The 26,571-nt window shown below is 45.8% G+C and overlaps 1 protein-coding gene across 3 annotated transcripts in view; it reads right to left on the bottom strand.

Annotated features, from left to right (window-relative positions):
• Positions 1–1,521: 1,521 nt before the first annotated feature.
• Positions 1,522–26,571, bottom strand: part of LOC106613316 (protein CASP) — a 179,852-nt gene continuing 154,802 nt past the window's right edge. For 2 of the 3 annotated variants that reach the window (XM_045724853.1, XM_045724855.1), the window contains 8 exons: positions 26,215–26,284; positions 25,966–26,078; positions 25,736–25,852; positions 24,926–25,012; positions 4,932–4,988; positions 3,352–3,432; positions 3,187–3,251; positions 1,522–3,077 (listed from right to left, as the gene is read on the bottom strand). In XM_045724853.1, the coding sequence (XP_045580809.1) occupies positions 3,029–3,077; positions 3,187–3,251; positions 3,352–3,432; positions 4,932–4,988; positions 24,926–25,012; positions 25,736–25,852; positions 25,966–26,078; positions 26,215–26,284 (639 nt within the window). In that variant the 3' untranslated portion in view covers positions 1,522–3,028. The remainder of the gene's footprint in view (positions 3,078–3,186; positions 3,252–3,351; positions 3,433–4,931; positions 4,989–24,925; positions 25,013–25,735; positions 25,853–25,965; positions 26,079–26,214; positions 26,285–26,571) is intronic. The other variant, XM_045724854.1, reaches the window with a different exon arrangement.

Here is a 26,571-nt window from a genome sequence, read left to right as displayed (position 1 = left end):
TAGACGTGACAGTGACATGGAGGGAGAATAGACGTGACAGTGACATGGAGGGAGAATAGACGTGACATGGAGGGAGAATAGACGTGACATGGAGGGAGAATAGACGTGACATGGAGGGAGAATAGACGTGACATGGAGGGAGAATAGACGTGACATGGAGGGAGAATAGACGTGACAGTGACATGGAGGGAGAATAGACGTGACATGGAGGGAGAATAGACGTGACATGGAGGGAGAATAGACGTGACATGGAGGGAGAATAGACGTGACATGGAGGGAGAATAGACGTGACAGTGACATGGAGGGAGAATAGACGTGACATGGAGGGAGAATAGACGTGACATGGAGGGAGAATAGACGTGACATGGAGGGAGAATAGACGTGACATGGAGGGAGAATAGACGTGACAGTGACATGGAGGGAGAATAGACGTGACATGGAGGGAGAATAGACGTGACATGGAGGGAGAATAGACGTGACAGTGACATGGAGGGAGAATAGACGTGACATGGAGGGAGAATAGACGTGACATGGAGGGAGAATAGACGTGACATGGAGGGAGAATAGACGTGACATGGAGGGAGAATAGACGTGACATGGAGGGAGAATAGACGTGACATGGAGGGAGAATAGACGTGACAGTGACATGGAGGGAGAATAGACATGACATGGAGGGAGAATAGACGTGACATGGAGGGAGAATAGACGTGACAGTGACATGGAGGGAGAATAGACGTGACATGGAGGGAGAATAGACGTGACATGGAGGGAGAATAGACGTGACATGGAGGGAGAATAGACGTGACATGGAGGGAGAATAGACGTGACATGGAGGGAGAATAGACGTGACATGGAGGGAGAATAGACGTGACAGTGACATGGAGGGAGAATAGACGTGACAGTGACATGGAGGGAGAATAGACGTGACATGGAGGGAGAATAGACGTGACATGGAGGGAGAATAGACGTGACAGTGACATGGAGGGAGAATAGACGTGACAGTGACATGGAGGGAGAATAGACGTGACAGTGACATAGAGGGCAGCTGTAGTTAGTTTAAGGTCCTAACAGCAGGTAGTGAGAGGAGGTCAGGAAATAGGAATCTTTCAACATAATCAACCACATGAAATTCAGTAACCATTCATGTGAACTACCGCAACAGAAATCATGACCTGTCTGTTGTCCTCTGTCCAAATCCACCAAGCTAGGAACCAAAGAGCCCTCAACACAAACACAACACCCTTATTCATCTGACTGGAAACAACGCCCCTGTCCGGCCATATTGTCAATTCAATTAAATTCAGATATTTCTAATCAATTACAGGTGCTGTGATAATTCTTCACATTTTCCTCAACGATGTACTCTCAATAAGGGAACTCTAAAAGCCAAGACTTCATCTTTAATCAACATCTCTTAAATTGTCTTGTAATATTTAATCCCTTAACAAATATACATGCGCTTTCCCAGAATTCCCAGCACCCCTAACATATAGCCGTATCAAATGATAACAAACACCCCTCTTGTCAATCAGTACTTCATTCATCAAAATTAATATCAGTACAGAAGACTACAGTTAATATCAGCATAGGAGATTACAGTTAATATCAGTATAGGAGATTACAGTTAATATCAGCATAGGAGACTACAGTTAATATCAGCATAGGAGATTACAGTTAATATCAGCATAGGAGATTACAGTTAATATCAGTATAGGAGATTACAGTTAATATCAGTATAGGAGATTACAGTTAATATCAGTATAGGAGACTACAGTTAATATCAGCATAGGAGATTACAGTTAATATCAGCATAGGAGATTACAGTTAATATCAGCATAGGAGATTACAGTTAATATCAGCATAGGAGATTACAGTTAATATCAGCATAGGAGATTACAGTTAATATCAGTATAGGAGATTACAGTTAATATCAGCATAGGAGATTACAGTTAATATCAGCATAGGAGATTACAGTTAATATCAGTATAGGAGATTACAGTTAATATCAGTATAGGAGATTACAGTTAATATCAGTATAGGAGATTACAGTTAATATCAGTATAGGAGATTACAGTTAATATCAGTATAGGAGATTACAGTTAATATCAGTATAGGAGATTACAGTTAATATCAGTATAGGAGATTACAGTTAATATCAGTATAGGAGATTACAGTTAATATCAGTATAGGAGATTACAGTTAATATCAGCATAGGAGATTACAGTTAATATCAGCATAGGAGATTACAGTTAATATCAGCATAGGAGATTACAGTTAATATCAGCATAGGAGATTACAGTTAATATCAGCATAGGAGATTACAGTTAATATCAGCATAGGAGATTACAGTTAATATCAGCATAGGAGATTACAGTTAATATCAGTATAGGAGATTACAGTTAATATCAGCATAGGAGATTACAGTTAATATCAGCATAGGAGATTACAGTTAATATCAGCATAGGAGATTACAGTTAATATCAGCATAGGAGATTACAGTTAATATCAGTATAGGAGATTACAGTTAATATCAGTATAGGAGATTACAGTTAATATCAGCATAGGAGATTACAGTTAATATCAGTATAGGAGATTACAGTTAATATCAGTATAGGAGATTACAGGCTAGAACAGAATATAGCAAGACCTAAAGGAGACTTTTCTGACCAGCATCCCATTGACAGCTCGACTAGCCAAAATCACATTGGTCTCGTTTAAGTTTACGGTTAATGAAAGGATTCAAAAAGATTAAATATTACGGGTTTGCACATAAACCACATCCACTTAGTTCCCCTCCCGAAGAAGAGAGCAAGCCTACCCCCTAGTGGTTAAAAGCAGCTACTGCAGAAAATAAAGCTGTTCTTTCTGTCAAACCAACTCTGCAAAAAACTCAGACTTGGAAAATAGTGTTGAACGATCACCCAACTCGGAATTCCAAGTCGGAAACTCTGGCATCTTTCTAGAACTCCGACTTTCTGACCTGAAGATCACTGACGTCATGAATTGACCCCCAGTTGTCTTGAAAGCCTCACAGGTTGTCCCCGTTCTCATGAAAACGATGCAGGTGATCCGAGTACCTGAGAAACAGACAGAGGGGAGGAGATCGAAAGATTAGAGGCAATCCTAACTAAAATCCCAAACACACCGCTGTTCTGCTAGCGGGAAGGAAGACAGAATGAAACTCACTTCTTAGCACAGAAGGCAGAGCAGTCTCGACCGATGCTCTCACTCCAGGCAGTCTTATACAGCACCTGAGAACACACACAAACACACATTATGACATCAGCAAACATCTCTGAATAACCAATGGGCACTGGAGTGGCGGGAGGTGAAAGGTCAAAGGCTACATACCAGGAAGACCAGGCAATGCAGGAAGAGGGTGTAGAAGAATGTAACGGTTCTGGCCATCTTGTTGGAGAGAATACCACGACCCTAAAACACATGGGTGAATTACAACCGTTTGTTCACACATATCTATCTGTGTGAATGACTCACCAGGCTGAGGGTAACCTTGTCACATATCTATCTGTGTGAATGACTCACCAGGCTGAGGGTAACCTTGTCACATATCTATCTGTGTGAATGACTCACCAGGCTGAGGGTAACCTTGTCACATATCTATCTGTGTGAATGACTCACCAGGCTGAGGGTAACCTTGTCACCTATCTATCTGTGTGAATGACTCACCAGGCTGAGGGTAACCTTGTTACATATCTATCTGTGTGTATGACTCACCAGGCTGAGGGTAACCTTGTCACATATCTATCTGTGTGAATGACTCACCAGGCTGAGGGTAACCTTGTTACATATCTATCTGTGTGAATGACTCACCAGGCTGAGGGTAACCTTGTTACATATCTATCTGTGTGTATGACTCACCAGGCTGAGGGTAACCTTGTTACATATCTATCTGTGTGAATGACTCACCAGGCTGAGCGTAACCTTGTTACATATCTATCTGTCTGAATGACTCACCAGGCTGAGGGTAACCTTGTCACATATCTATCTGTGTGAATGACTCACCAGGCTGAGGGTAACCTTGTTACATATCTATCTGTGTATATGACTCACCAGGCTGAGGGTAACCTTGTTACATATCTATCTGTGTGTATGACTCACCAGGCTGAGGGTAACCTTGTTACATATCTATCTGTGTGAATGACTCACCAGGCTGAGGGTAACCTTGTCACATATCTATCTGTGTGAATGACTCACCAGGCTGAGGGTAACCTTGTTACATATCTATCTGTGTGAATGACTCACCAGGCTGAGCGTAACCTTGTTACATATCTATCTGTGTGTATGACTCACCAGGCTGAGGGTAACCTTGTTACATATCTATCTGTGTATATGACTCACCAGGCTGAGGGTAACCTTGTTACATATCTATCTGTGTGTATGACTCACCAGGCTGAGGGTAACCTTGTTACATATCTATCTGTGTGAATGACTCACCAGGCTGAGGGTAACCTTGTCACATATCTATCTGTGTGAATGACTCACCAGGCTGAGGGTAACCTTGTTACATATCTATCTGTGTGAATGACTCACCAGGCTGAGCGTAACCTTGTTACATATCTATCTGTGTGTATGACTCACCAGGCTGAGGGTAACCTTGTTACATATCTATCTGTGTGAATGACTCACCAGGCTGAGGGTAACCTTGTCACATATCTATCTGTGTGTATGACTCACCAGGCTGAGGGTAACCTTGTCACATATCTATCTGTGTGTATGACTCACCAGGCTGAGGGTAACCTTGTCACATATCTATCTGTGTGAATGACTCACCAGGCTGAGGGAAACCTTGTTACATATCTGTGTGAATGACTCACCAGGCTGAGGGTAACCTTGTCACATATCTATCTGTGTGAATGACTCACCAGGCTGAGGGAAACCTTGTTACATATCCATCTGTGTGAATGACTCACCAGGCTGAGGGTAACCTTGTCCCAGGGGCTGAGGCTCAGGTATCTATGGTGCCGTTCCTGTAAACACACACAATGAGTCTCAACAACAAAACTACTGACCACTAACCACTGACCACTACATACTGACCACTACACACCACTACACACTGACCACTACACACCACTACATACTGACCACTACACACTGACCACTACACACTGACCACTACATACTGACCACTACACACTGACCACTACACACTGACCACTACACACTGACCACTACACACTGACCACTACATACTGACCACTACACACCACTACACACTGACCACTACACACTGACCACTACACACTGACCACTACATACTGACCACTACACACCACTACACACTGACCACTACACACTGACCACTACACACTGACCACTACATACTGACCACTACACACCACTACATACTGACCACTACACACTGACCACTACACACCACTACACACTGACCACTACACACTGACCACTACACACCACTACACACTGACCGATACACACCACTACACACTGACCACTACATACTGACCACTACACACCACTACACACTGACCGATACACACCACTACATACTGACCACTACATACTGACCACTACACACCACTACATACTAACCACTACATGCTAACCACTACATACTGACCACTACATACTGACATCTACACACCACTACACACTGACCACTACACACCACTACACACCACTACATACTGACCACTACATACTGACCACTACACACCACTACACACTGACCACTACACACCACTACACACCACAACATATTGACCACTACACACCACTACATACTGACCACTACACACCACTACATACTGACCACTACACACCACTACACACTGACCACTACACACCACTACACACTGACCACTACACACCACTACATACTGACCACTACACACTGACCACTACACACCACTACACACTGACCACTACACACCACTACATACTGACCACTACATACTGACCACTACACACCACTACATACTGACCACTACATACTGACCACTACACACCACTACATACTGACAACTACACACCACTACATACTGACCACTACACACTGACCACTACATACTGACCACTACACACTGACCACTACATACTGACCACTACACACCACTACACACTGACCACTACACACCACTACATACTGACCACTACATACTGACCACTACACACCACTACATACTGACCACTACACACCACTACTCACTGACCACTACACACCACTACATACTGACCACTACATACTGACCACTACACACCACTACATACTGACCACTACACACCACTACATACTGACCACTACATACTGACCACTACACACTGACCACTACACACTGACCACTACACACCACTACATACTGACCACTACACACCACTACATACTGACCACTACACACCACTACATACTGACCACTACATACTGACCACTACATACTGACCACTACACACCACTACATACTGACCACTACATACTGAGCACTACACACCACTACACACCACTACATACTGACCACTACATACTGACCACAACATACTGAGCACTACATACTGAGCACTACACACCACTACACACCACTACACACTGACCACTACACACCACTACATACTGACCACTACACACAGACCACTACATACTGACCACTACATAGTGACCACTACACACTGACCACTACATAATCACCACTACACACAGACCACTACACACCACTACACACTGACCACTACATAGTGACCACTACACACTGACATCTACACACCACTACATACTGACATTTACACACCACTACATACTGACATTTACACACCACTACATACTGACCACTACACACCACTACATACTGACCACTACACACTACTACATACTGACCACTACATACTGACCACTACACACTGACCACTACATACTGACCAGTACACACTGACCACTACACACTGACCACTACACACTGACCACTAAATACTGACCACTACACACAACTACATACTGACCACTACACACCACTACACACTGACCACTACACACCACTACACACCACTACATACTGACCACTACACACCACTAAATACTGACCACTACACACCACTACATACTGACCACTACACACCACTACATACTGACCACTACACACCACTACATACTGACCACTACACACCACTACATACTGACCACTACATACTGACCACTACACACCACTACACACTGACCACTACATACTGACCACTACACAACACTACATACTGACCACTACACACCACTACACACCACTACATACTGACCACAACAAACCACTACACACCACTACATACTGACCACTACATACTGACCACTACACACCACTACATACTGACCACTACATACTGACCAATACATACTGACCACTACACACTGACCACTACACACTGACCACTACACACCACTACATACTGAACACTACACACCACTACATACTGAACACTACACACCACGACATACTGACCACTACACACCACTACATACTGACCACTACACACCACTACATACTGACCACTACATACTGACCACTACACACTGACCACTACACACCACTACACACCACTACATACTGACCACTACACACCACTACATACTGACCACTACACACCACTACACACTGACCACTACACACCACTACACACTGACCACTACACACAACTACACACTGACCACTACATACTGACCACTACACACCACTACATACTGACCACTACACACCACTACATACTGCCCACTACACACTGACCACCACATACTGACCACTACACACCACTACATACTGACCACTACATACTGACCACTACACACCACTACATACTGACCACTACATACTGACCACTACATACTGAGCACTACACACCACTACATACAGACCACTACACACTGACCACTACATACTGACCACTACATACCACTACATACTGACCACTACATACTGACCACTACATACTGACCACTACATACTGAGCACTACACACCACTACATACTGACCACTACATACTGACCACTACATACTGACCACTACACACTGACCACTACATACTGACCACAACATACTGACCACTACACACCACTACATACTGACCACTACACACCACTACACACCACTACATACTGACCACAACAAACCACTACACACCACTACATACTGACCACTACACACCACTACATACTGACCACTACACACCACCACATACTGACCACTACATACTGACCAATACATACTGACCACTACACACTGACCACTACACACCACTACATACTGACCACTACACACCACTACATACTGACCACTACATACTGACCACTACACACTGACCACTACATACTGACCACTACACACTGACCACTACATACTGACCACTACACACTGACCACTACACACCACTACACACCACTACATACTGACCACTACACACCACTACATACTGACCACTACACACCACTACACACTGACCACTACACACCACTACACACTGACCACTACACACAACTACACACTGACCACTACATACTGACCACTACACACCACTACATACTGACCACTACACAACACTACATACTGACCACTACACACCACTACATACTGACCACTACACACCACTACATACTGCCCACTACACACTGACCACTACATACTGACCACTCCACACCACTACATACTGACCACTACATACTGACCACTACATACCACTACATACTGACCACTACATACTGACCACTACATACTGACCACTACATACTGAGCACTACACACCACTACATACTGACCACTACATACTGACCACTACATACTGACCACTACACACTGACCACTACATACTGACCACAACATACTGACCACTACACACCACTACATACTGACCACTACACACCACTACACACCACTACATACTGACCACAACAAACCACTACACACCACTACATACTGACCACTACACACCACTACATACTGACCACTACACACCACCACATACTGACCACTACATACTGACCAATACATACTGACCACTACACACTGACCACTACACACCACTACATACTGACCACTACACACCACTACATACCGACCACTACATACTGACCACTACACACTGACCACTACATACTGACCACTACACACTGACCACTACATACTGACCACTACACACTGACCACTACACACCACTACACACCACTATATACTGACCACTACACACCACTACATACTGACCACTACACACCACTACACACTGACCACTACACACCACTACACACAACTACACACTGACCACTACATACTGACCACTACACACCACTACATACTGACCACTACACAACACTACATACTGACCACTACACACCACTACATACTGACCACTACACACCACTACATACTGCCCACTACACACTGACCACTACATACTGACCACTCCACACCACTACATACTGACCACTACATACTGACCACTACACACCACTACATACTGACCACTACATACTGACCACTACATACTGAGCACTACACACCACTACATACAGACCACTACACACTGACCACTACATACTGACCACTACATACTGACCACTACATACTGACCACTACATACTGAGCACTACACACCACTACATACTGACCACTACATACTGACCACTACACACCACTACATACTGACCACTACATACTGACCACTACACACCACTACATACTGACCACTACATACTGACCACTACACACCACTACATACTGACCACTACACACCAATACATACTGACCACTACATACTGAGCACTACACACCACTACATACTGACCACTACATACTGACCACTACATACTGAGCACTACATACTGAGCACTACACACCACTACATACTGACCACTACACACCACTACATACTGACCACTACACACCACTACATACTGACCACTACACACCACTACATACTGACCACTACACCACTACACACCACTACATACTGACCACTACACACCACTACACACTGACCACTACACACCACTACATACTGACCACTACACACAGACCACTACATACTGACCACTACATAGTGACCACTACACACTGACCACTACACACCACTACACACTGACCACTACACACCACTACATACTGACATTTAAACACCACTACATACTGACCACTACACACCACTACATACTGACCACTACACACTCCCTGACCACTACATACTGACCACTACACACTACTACAACGACCACTACATACTGACCACCCACCGACCACTACAACCGACCACTACACACTGACCACTACACACTGACCACTACACACTGACCACTAAATACTGACCACTACACACCACTACATACTGACCACTACACACCACTACACACTGACCACTACACACCACTACACACCACTACATACTGACCACAAAACACCACTACACACCACTACATACTGACCACTACACACCACTACATACTGACCACTACACACCACTACATACTGACCACTACACACGGACCACTACACACCACTACACACCACTACATACTGACCACTACACACCACTACATACTGACCACTACACACCACTACATACTGACCACTACACACCACTACACACTGACCACTACACACCACTACACACTGACCACTACACACCACTACACACTGACCACTACACACAACTACACACTGACCACTACACACTGACCACTACACACAACTACACACTGACCACTACATACTGACCACTACACACCACTACATACTGACCACTACACACCACTACATACTGACCACTACACACCACTACATACTGCCCACTACACACTGACCACTACACACTGACCACTACATACTGACCACTACATACTGACCACTACATACTGACCACTACATACTGACCACTACACACTGACCACTACATACTGACCACTACATACTGACCACTACATACTGACCACTACACACCACTACATACTGACCACTACATACTGACCACTACACACTGACCACTACATACTGACCACTACACACTGACCACTACACACTGACCACTACATACTGACCACTACATACCACTACATACTGACCACTACATACTGACCACTACACACTGACCACTACATACTGACCACTACATACTGACCACTACAAACCACTACATACTGACCACTACACACCACTACATACTGACCACTACATACTGAGCACTACACACCACTACATACTGACCACTACACACTGACCACTACATACTGACCACTACATACTGACCACTACACACCACTACATACTGACCACTACACACCACTACATACTGACCACTACACACCACTACATACTGACCACTACACACCACTACATACTGACCACTACACACCACTACATAATGACTACTACACACCACTACATACTGACCACTACACACCACTACACACCACTACATACTGAACACTACACACCACTACATACTGACCACTACACACCACTACATACTGACAGCTACACACCATTACACACTGACCACTACACAATGACCACTACATACCACTACATACTGACCACTACATACTGACCACTACATATTGACCACTACATACTGACCACTATATACTGAGCACTACATACTGAGCACTACACACCACTACACACCACTACATACTGACCACTGCATACCACTACATACTGACAACTACACACCACTACATACTGACCACTACACACCACTACATACCACTACACACCACTACATACTGACCACTACACACCACTACATACTGACCACTACACACCACTACATACTGACCACTACACACCACTACACACTGACCACTACACACCACTACACACTGACCACTACACACCACTACATACTGACCACTACACACCACTACACACCACTACATACTGACCACTACATACCACTACATACTGACCACTACATACCACTACATACTGACCACTACACACCACTACATACTGACCACTACACACCACTACATACTGACCACTACATACTCACCACTACATACCACTACACACTGACCACTACACACTGACCACTACATACTGACCACTACATACTGACCACTACATACTGAGCACTACATACTGAGCACTACATACTGAGCACTACATACTGAGCACTACACACTGACCACTACACACCACTACATACTGACCACTACACACCACTACATACTGACCACTACACACCACTACACACTGACCACTACACACCACTACATACTGACCACTACACACCACTACATACTGACCACTACACACCACTACATACTGACCACTACACACCATTACACACTGACCACTACACACCACTACATACTGACCACTACACACCACTACACACCACTACACACTGACCACTACATACTGACAACAACACACCACTACACACTGACCACTACACACCACTACATACTGACCACTACACACCACTACACACCACTACACACTGACCACTACACACCACTACATACCGACCACTACACACCACTACATACTGACCACTACATACCGACCACTGCATACTGACCACTACATACTGACCACTACACACCACTACATACTGACCACTACACACCACTACACACCACTACACACTGACCACTACACACTGACCACTACACACCACTACATACTGACCACTACTAACCACTACATACTGACCACTACATACTGACCACTACACACCACTACACACCACTACACACTGACCACTACATACTCACCACTACACACTGACCACTACACACCACTACACACTGACCACTACACACCACTACATACTGACCACTACACACCACTACACACTGACCACTACACACCACTACATACTGAACACTACACACCACTATATACTGACCACTACACACTGACCACTACACACTGACCACTACACACTGACCACTACACACCATGAACCACTACACACTGACCACTACACACCACTACATACTGACCACTACACACCACTACACACCACTACATACACACCACTACACACTGACCACTACACACCACTACACACCGACCACTACACACCGACCACTACACACCACTACACACCATTACATACTGACCACTACACACTGACCACTACATACTGACCACTACACACTGACCACTACACACCACTACATACTGACCACTACACACCACTACATACCACTACACACTGACCACTACACACCACTACACACTGACCATTACACACCACTACATACTGACCACAACACACTGACCACTACATACTGACCACTAGACACTGACCACTACATACTGACCACTACACACCACTACATACCACTACACACCACTACATACTGATCACTACACACCACTACATACTGATCACTACACACCACTACATACTGACCACTACACACCACTACATACTGACCACTACACACTGAACACTACACACCACTACACACCACTACATACTGACCACTACACACCACTACACACCACTACACACTGACTACTTCATACTGACCACTACATACTGACCACTACACACCACTACATACTGACCACTACACACCACTACACACCACTACATACTGACCACTACACACCACTACATACTGACCACTACACACCACTACATACTGACCACTACATACTGACCACTACTGACCACTACATACTGACCACTACTGACCACTACATACTGACCACTACACACCACTACATACTGACCACTACAGACCACTACATACTGACCACTACACACCACTACATACTGACCACTACACACCACTACACACTGACCACTACTGACCACTACATACTGACCACTACACACCACTACATACTGACCACTACTGACCACTACACACCACTACATACTGACCACTACTGACCACTACATACCGCTACATACTGACCACTACACACCACTACATACTGACCACTACTGACCACTACATACTGACCACTACATACCACTACATACTGACCACTACACACCACTACATACTGACCACTACACACCACTACATACTGACCACTACACACCACTACATAATGACTACTACACACCACTACATACTGACCACTACACACCACTACACACCACTACATACTGAACACTACACACCACTACATACTGACCACTACACACCACTACATACTGACCACTACACACCATTACACACTGACCACTACACAATGACCACTACATACCACTACATACTGACCACTACATACTGACCACTACATACTGAGCACTACATAGTGAGCACTACACACCACTACACACTGACCACTACACAACACTACATACTGACCACTACACACCACTACATACTGACCACTACACACCACTACATACTGACCACTACACACCACTACATACTGACCACTACACACCACTACATACTGACCACTACATACTCACCACTACATACCACTACATACTGACCACTACACACTGACCACTACACACTGACCACTACATACTGACCACTACATACTGAGCACTACATACTGAGCACTACATACTGAGCACTACATACTGAGCACTACACACTGACCACTACACACCACTACATACTGACCACTACACACCACTACATACTGACCACTACACACCACTACACACCACTACATACTGACCACTACATACCACTACATACTGACCACTACACACCACTACATACTGACCACTACACACCACTACATACTGACCACTACATACTCACCACTACATACCACTACATACTGACCACTACACACTGACCACTACATACTGACCACTACATACTGACCACTACATACTGAGAACTACATACTGAGCACTACATACTGAGCACTACACACTGACCACTACACACAACTACATACTGACCACTACACACCACTACATACTGACCACTACACACTGACCACTACACACCACTACATACTGACCACTACACACCACTACATACTGACCACTACACACCACTACATACTGACCACTACACACCATTACACACTGACCACTACACACCACTACACACCACTACACACTGACTACTTCATACTGACCACTACACACCACTACATACTGACCACTACACACCACTACACACTGACCACTACACACCACTACATACTGAACACTACACACCACTACATACTGACCACTACACACCACTACATACTGACCACTACATACTGACCACTACTGACCACTACATACTGACCACTACTGACCACTACATACTGACCACTACACACCACTACATACTGACCACTACTGACCACTACATACTGACCACTACACACCACTACATACTGACCACTACACACCACTACACACTGACCACTACTGACCACTACATACTGACCACTACACACCACTACATACTGACCACTACATACTGAGCACTACATACTGAGCACTACACACTGACCACTACACACCACTACATACTGACCACTACACACCACTACATACTGACCACTACACACCACTACACACTGACCACTACACACCACTACATACTGACCACTACACACCACTACATACTGACCACTACACACCATTACACACTGACCACTACACACCACTACATACTGACCACTACACACCACTACACACCACTACACACTGACTACTTCATACTGACCACTACACACCACTACATACTGACCACTACACACCACTACACACCACTACATACTGACCACTACACACCACTACATACTGACCACTACACACCACTACATACTGACCACTACATACTGACCACTACTGACCACTACATACTGACCACTACTGACCACTACATACTGACCACTACACACCACTACATACTGACCACTACTGACCACTACATACTGACCACTACACACCACTACATACTGACCACTACACACCACTACACACTGACCACTACTGACCACTACATACTGACCACTACACACCACTACATACTGACCACTACTGACCACTACACACCACTACATACTGACCACTACTGACCACTACACACCGCTACATACTGACCACTACACACCACTACATACTGACCACTACACACCACTACATACTGACCACTACACACCATTACACACTGACCACTACACAATGACCACTACATACCACTACATACTGACCACTACACACTGACCACTACATACTGACCACTACATACTGACCACTACATACTGAGAACTACATACTGAGCACTACATACTGAGCACTACACACTGACCACTACACACCACTACATACTGACCACTACACACCACTACATACTGACCACTACACACCACTACACACTGACCACTACACACCACTACATACTGACCACTACACACCACTACATACTGACCACTACACACCACTACATACTGACCACTACACACCATTACACACTGACCACTACACACCACTACATACTGACCACTACACACCACTACACACCACTACACACTGACCACTACATACTGACAACAACACACCACTACACACTGACCACTACACACCACTACATACTGACCACTACACACCACTACACACCACTACACACTGACCACTACACACCACTACATACTGACCACTACACACCACTACATACTGACCACTACATACTGACCACTGCATACTGACCACTACATACTGACCACTACACACCACTACATACTGACCACTACACACCACTACACACTGACCACTACACACTGACCACTACACACCACTACATACTGACCACTACTAACCACTACATACTGACCACTACATACTGACCACTACACACCACTACACACTGACCACTACACACCACTACATACTGACCACTACACACCACTACACACTGACCACTACACACAACTACATACTGAACACTACACACCACTATATACTGACCACTACACACTGACCACTACACACTGACCACTACACACTGACCACTACACACTGACCACTACACACCACTACACACCACTACATACTGACCACTACACACCACTACATACACACCACTACACACTGACCACTACACACCACTACACACCGACCACTACACACCACTACACACCGACCACTACACACCACTACACACCACTACATACTGACCACTACACACTGACCACTACATACTGACCACTACACACTGACCACTACACACCACTACATACTGACCACTACACACCACTACACACTGACCACTACACACCACTACACACTGACCATTACACACCACTACATACTGACCACAACACACTGACCACTACATACTGACCACTACACACTGACCACTACATACTGACCACTACACACCACTACATACCACTACACACCACTACATACTGATCACTACACACCACTACATACTGATCACTACACACCACTACATACTGACCACTACATACTGACCACTACACACCACTACAAACTGACCACTACACACCACTACACACTGACCACTACACACGACTACATACTGACCACTACACACTGAACACTACACACCACTACACACCACTACATACTGACCACTACACACCACTACACACCACTACACACTGACTACTTCATACTGACCACTACATACTGACCACTACACACCACTACATACTGACCACTACACACCACTACACACCACTACATACTGACCACTACACACCACTACATACTGACCACTACACACCACTACATACTGACCACTACATACTGACCACTACTGACCACTACATACTGACCACTACTGACCACTACATACTGACCACTACACACCACTACATACTGACCACTACTGACCACTACATACTGACCACTACACACCACTACATACTGACCACTACACACCACTACACACTGACCACTACTGACCACTACATACTGACCACTACACACCACTACATACTGACCACTACACACCACTACATACTGCTACATACTGACCACTACACACCACTACATACTGACCACTACTGACCACTACATACTGACCACTACATACCACTACATACTGACCACTACACACCACTACATACTGACCACTACACACCACTACATACTGACCACTACACACCACTACATACTGACCACTACACACCACTACATAATGACTACTACACACCACTACATACTGACCACTACACACCACTACACACCACTACATACTGAACACTACACACCATTACATACTGACCACTACACACCATTACACACTGACCACTACACAATGACCACTACATACCACTACATACTGACCACTACATACTGACCACTACATACTGACCACTACATACTGAGCACTACATAGTGAGCACTACACACCACTACACACTGACCACTACACACCACTACATACTGACCACTACACACCACTACATACTGACCACTACACACTGACCACTACACACCACTACATACTGACCACTACACACCACTACATACTGACCACTACATACTCACCACTACATACCACTACATACTGACCACTACACACTGACCACTACATACTGACCACTACATACTGAGCACTACATACTGAGCACTACATACTGAGCACTACACACTGACCACTACACACCACTACATACTGACCACTACACACCACTACATACTGACCACTACACACCACTACACACTGACCACTACACACCACTACTTACTGACCACTACACACCACTACATACTGACCACTACACACCACTACATACTGACCACTACACACCATTACACACTGACCACTACACACCACTACATACTGACCACTACACACCACTACACACCACTACACACTGACCACTACATACTGACAACAACACACCACTACACACTGACCACTACACACCACTTCATACTGACCACTACACACCACTACACACCACTACACACTGACCACTACACACCACTACATACTGACCACTACACACCACTACATACTGACCACTACATACTGACCACTGCATACTGACCACTACATACTGACCACTACACACCACTACATACTGACCACTACACACCACTACACAACACTACACACTGACCACTACACACTGACCACTACACACCACTACATACTGACCACTACACACCACTACACACTGACCACTACACACTGACCACTACACACTTCACCACTACAGACCACTACACACTGACCACTACACACCACTACATAATGACCACTACACACCACTATATACTGACCACTACATACTGACCACTACACACTGACCACTACACACTGACCACTACACACTGACCACTACACACCACTACACACCACTACATACTGACCACTACACACCACTACACACCGACCACTACACACCACTACACACCACTACATACTGACCACTACACACTGACCACTACATACTGACCACTACACACTGACCACTACACACCACTACATACTGACCACTACACACCACTACATACCACTACACACCACTACACACTGACCACTACACACCACTACACACTGACCATTACACACCACTACATACTGACCACAACACACTGACCACTACACACTGACCACTACATACTGACCACTACACACCACTACACACTGACCACTACACACTGACCACTACATACTCACCACTACACACTGACCACTACAGACCACTACACACTGACCACTACACACCACTACATAATGACCACTACACACCACTATATACTGACCACTACATACTGACCACTACACACTGACCACTACACACTGACCACTACACACCACTACACACCACTACATACTGACCACTACACACCACTACACACCACTACATACACACCACTACACACTGACCACTACACACCACTACACACCGACCACTACACACCACTACACACCGACCACTACACACCACTACACACCACTACATACTGACCACTACACACTGACCACTACATACTGACCACTGCACACTGACCACTACACACCACTACATACTGACCACTACACACCACTACATACCACTACACACCACTACACACTGACCACTACACACCACTACACACTGACCATTACACACCACTACATACTGACCACAACACACTGACCACTACACACTGACCACTACATACTGACCACTACACACCACTACATACTGATCACTACACACCACTACATACTGATCACTACACACCACTACATACTGATCACTACACACCACTACATACTGACCACTACATACTGACCACTACACACCACTACATACTGACCACAACACACTGACCACTACACACTGACCACTACATACTGACCACTACACACCACTACACACCACTACATACTGACCACTACACACCACTACATACTGACCACTACACACCACTACATACTGACCACTACATACTCACCACTACATACCACTACATACTGACCACTACACACTGACCACTACATACTGACCACTACATACTGAGCACTACATACTGAGCACTACATACTGAGCACTACACACTGACCACTACACACCACTACATACTGACCACTACACACCACTACATACTGACCACTACACACCACTACACACTGACCACTACACACCACTACTTACTGACCACTACACACCACTACATACTGACCACTACACACCACTACATACTGACCACTACACACCACTACACACTGACCACTACACACCACTACATACTGACCACTACACACCACTACACACCACTACACACTGACCACTACATACTGACAACAACACACCACTACACACTGACCACTACACACCACTTCATACTGACCACTACACACCACTACACACCACTACACACTGACCACTACACACCACTACATACTGACCACTACACACCACTACATACTGACCACTACATACTGACCACTGCATACTGACCACTACATACTGACCACTACACACCACTACATACTGACCACTACACACCACTACACAACACTACACACTGACCACTACACACTGACCACTACACACCACTACATACTGACCACTACTAACCACTACATACTGACCACTACACACCACTACACACTGACCACTACACACTGACCACTACATACTCACCACTACACACTGACCACTACAGACCACTACACACTGACCACTACACACCACTACATAATGACCACTACACACCACTACATACTGACCACTACACACTAACCACTACACACTGACCACTACACACCACTACACACCACTACATACTGACCACTACACACCACTACACACCACTACATACACACCACTACACACTGACCACTACACACCACTACACACCGACCACTACACACCACTACACACCGACCACTACACACCACTACACACCACTACATACTGACCACTACACACTGACCACTACATACTGACCACTACACACTGACCACTACACACCACTACATACTGACCACTACACACCACTACATACCACTACACACCACTACACACTGACCACTACACACCACTACACACTGACCATTACACACCACTACATACTGACCACAACACACTGACCACTACACACTGACCACTACACACTGACCACTACATACTGACCACTACACACTGACCACTACACACTGACCACTACATACTCACCACTACACACTGACCACTACACACTGACCACTACACACCACTACATAGACTGACCACTACATACTGACCACTACATACTGACCACTACACACTGACCACTACACACTGACCACTACACACCACTACACACCACTACATACTGACCACTACACACCACTACACACCACTACATACACACCACTACACACTGACCACTACACACCACTACACACCGACCACTACACACCACTACACACCGACCACTACACACCACTACACACCACTACATACTGACCACTACACACTGACCACTACATACTGACCACTACACACTGACCACTACACACCACTACATACTGACCACTACACACCACTACATACCACTACACACCACTACACACTGACCACTACACACCACTACACACTGACCATTACACACCACTACATACTGACCACAACACACTGACCACTACACACTGACCACTACATACTGACCACTACACACCACTACACACCACTACATACTGATCACTACACACCACTACATACTGATCACTACACACCACTACATACTGATCACTACACACCACTACATACTGACCACTACATACTGACCACTACACACCACTACATACTGACCACTACACACCACTACACACTGACCACTACACACCACTACACACCACTACACACTGACCACTACACACGACTACATACTGACCACTACACACTGAACACTACACACCACTACACACCACTACATACTGACCACTACACACCACTACACACCACTACACACTGACTACTTCATACTGACCACTACATACTGACCACTACACACCACTACATCCTGCCACTACACACCACTACATACTGACCACTACATACTGACCACTACTGACCACTACATACTGACCACTACTGACCACTACATACTGACCACTACATACTGACCACTACTGACCACTACATACTGACCACTACACACCACTACATACTGACCACTACACACCACTACACACTGACCACTACATACTGACCACTACACACCACTACATACTGACCACTACACACCACTACACACTGACCACTACTGACCACTACATACTGACCACTACACACCGCTACATACTGACCACTACACACCACTACATACTGACCACTACTGACCACTACACACCACTACATACTGACCACTACACACCACTACACACCCCTACATACTGATCACTACACACCACTACATACTGACCACTACATACTGACCACTACACACTGACCACTACATACTGACCACTACATACTGACCACTACACACTGACCACTACACACCACTACATACTGACCACTACATACTGACCACTACACACTGACCACTACATACTGACCACTACACACCACTACATACTGATCACTACTGACCACTACATACTGACTACTACACACTGACCACTACACACCACTACACACCGACCACTACACACCACTACATACTGACCACTACACACCACTACACACTGACCACTACACACTGACCACTACATACTGACCACTACACACCACTACATACTGACCACTACACACCACTACACACCCCTACATACTGATCACTACACACCACTACATACTGACCACTACATACTGACCACTACACACTGACCACTACATACTGACCACTACATACTGACCACTACATACTGACCACTACACACTGACCACTACACACCACTACATACTGACCACTACATACTGACCACTACACACTGACCACTACATACTGACCACTACACACCACTACATACTGATCACTACTGACCACTACATACTGACTACTACACACTGACCACTACACACCACTACACACTGACCACTACATACTGACCACTACACACTGACCACTACATACTGACCACTACACACCACTACATACTGATCACTACTGACCACTACATACTGACTACTACACACTGACCACTACACACCACTACACACTGACCACTACATACTGACCACTACTGACCACTACACACCACTACACACTGACCACTACACACTGACCACTAGATACTGACCACTACATACTGACCACTACACACCACTACATACTGACCACTACACACTGACCACTACACACTGACCACTAGATACTGACCACTACATACTGACCACTACACACCACTACATACTGACCACTACACACCACTACACACCACTACACACTGACCACTACATACTGACCACTACACACTGACCACTACACTACTGACCACTACACACCGACCACTACAAACTGACCACTACACACTGACCACTACATACTGACCACTACACACTGACCACTACATACTGACCACTACACACCACTACATACTGACCACTACATACTGACCACTACACACCACTACATACTGACCACTACACACTGACCACTACACACTGACCACTACACACCACTACATACTGACCACTACACACCACTACATACTGACCACTACATACTGACCACTACACACCACTACACACCACAACATACTGACCACTACACACCACTACATACTGACCACTACACACCACTACACACTGACCACTACACACTGACCACTACATACTGACCACTACACACCACTACACACTGACCACTACACACTGACCACTACACACCGACCACTACATACTGACCACTACACACCGACCACTACATACTGACCACTACACACTGACCACTACATACTGACCACTACATACTGACCACTACATACTGACCACTACACACCACTACATACTGACCACTACAAACTGACCACTACACACTGACCACTACAAACTGACCACTACACACTGACCACTACACACCACTACATACTGACCACTACACACCACTACATACTGACCACTACACAATGACCACTACACACTGACCACTACATACTGACCACTACACACCACTACACACCACTACATACTGACCACTACATACTGACCACTACACACCACTACATACTGACCACTACACACCGACCACTACACACTGACCACTACATACTGACCACTACACACCACTACATACTGACCACTACACACCACTACATACTGACCACTACACACCTCTACACACTGACCACTACACACCACTACACACTGACCACTACATACTGACCACTACATACTGACCACTACACACCACTACATACTGACCACTACATACTGACCACTACACACCACTACATACTGACCACTACACACTGACCACTACACACTGACCACTACACACTGACCACTACACACTGACCACTACATACTGACCACTACACACCACTACATACTGACCACTACATACTGACCACTACACACTAATGTAACTCCACATGTGAATGTTCAGTAGCATGCTGTGTGTGCTTGTCCTCACCCTCTTGCTGAAGGAGGCGAAGGGGTCCAGTCTCTCCTCATACTGGGAGGAGTAACGCACTGTAACTGTGTCATCACTGCCTCCAGCCTGTAGGGGGAGACAGACGGACAGTCAGTCAGGAAGACCGCTGCAAAAGGTTGGCATGTTTCAAAAATGTTTTCTATTGGACAGTTTCAGGTCGGTCCCTCCCCGTTTGCGTCTGTTTGATTCCGTTTGGTTCCGAGAGTAAATGGTCAAGAGTTGCCGATGAAAAACGTGTTGCAACAGGCCAAATATTTTCCTATGGTCTGCGACTAATGAATACACCCCTGCTCTTCTGAAGTGATGGGTGACGAGCTAGCTACTCACCCTGCCAGGGTAGCTCTGGAGGAACCTACTCACCCTGCCAGGGTAGCTCTGGAGGAACCTACTCACCCTGCCAGGGTAGCTCTGGAGGAACCTACTCACCCTGCCAGGGTAGCTCTGGAGGAAGCTACTCACCCTGCCAGGGTAGCTCTGGAGGAACCTACTCACCCTGCCAGGGTAGCTCTGGAGGAACCTACTCACCCTGCCAGGGTAGCTCTGGAGGAACCTACTCACCCTGCCAGGGTAGCTCTGGAGGAACCTACTCACCCTGCCAGGGTAGCTCTGGAGGAACCTACTCACCCTGCCAGGGTAGCTCTGGAGGAATCTACTCACCCTGCCAGGGTAGCTCTGGAGGAAGCTACTCACCCTGCCAGGGTAGCTCTGGAGGAACCTACTCACCCTGCCAGGGTAGCTCTGGAGGAACCTACTCACCCTGCCAGGGTAGCTCTGGAGGAACCTACTCACCCTGCCAGGGTAGCTCTGGAGGAACTTGATCTTCTCGTAGAGTTTGATGTTGTCGGCACGCAGGCTGTCCAGCTCACTCTGCAAGGCCTGCATGGTCACCTGCACGGAACGACTCTCCTGCAGGACAAAGAGACAGAGAGGGAGGGAGGTTAAACAAGAGTGTGGGAAAGTCCGAGTCCGAGTGTGTGTGTGTGTGTGTGTGAGTGTGTGTGTGTGAGAGAGGGACTCACAGCCTCCAGCTCCTGGTTGCGTGAGCGGAACCTCTCTCTCTGGCTGGAGATTATGGAGAGGAGAGAGTCCATCTGGCCTTGAGGCAGCTCCCCCTGGGGGGCCATGCCTAGGCCTGGGGGGACACAGCAGATTTAGACACACACACACACACACACACACACACACACACACACACACACACACACACACACACACACACACACACACACACACACACACACACACACACACACACCCACACACTGTACCTGCGAACATGGCAGTGGCCTCTTTGATTGGCTCAGGGATGGTGTCAATCATGCTAGTCAGGTCAGCCCCCTGGTAGAGAAAACATCAAATCAATCTTTATTTAAAGTGCATTTAAAATTGCAACAAACTTTACAATAATAAGATAAGAAAATATTAAACACGGGAACATTTGGGTTTAAGGCCCGTTTCTGACATTTTTAGACTTAAATCCATGTTAAGTCAACTTCTCTTGTCTGAATAGGGCCCTATTTTTGTATGTGTATTTATCATGGATCCCCATTAGTTCCTGCCAAGACAGCAGCTACTCTTCCTGGGGTTTATTATGGATCCCCATTAGTTCCTGCCAAGGCAGCAGC

The sequence above is a fragment of the Salmo salar genome, chromosome ssa09, assembly GCF_905237065.1.
Source record: "Salmo salar chromosome ssa09, Ssal_v3.1, whole genome shotgun sequence".
Lineage (NCBI taxonomy): Eukaryota > Metazoa > Chordata > Actinopteri > Salmoniformes > Salmonidae > Salmo > Salmo salar.
This window is presented reverse-complemented; position numbering and strand designations above follow the sequence as displayed.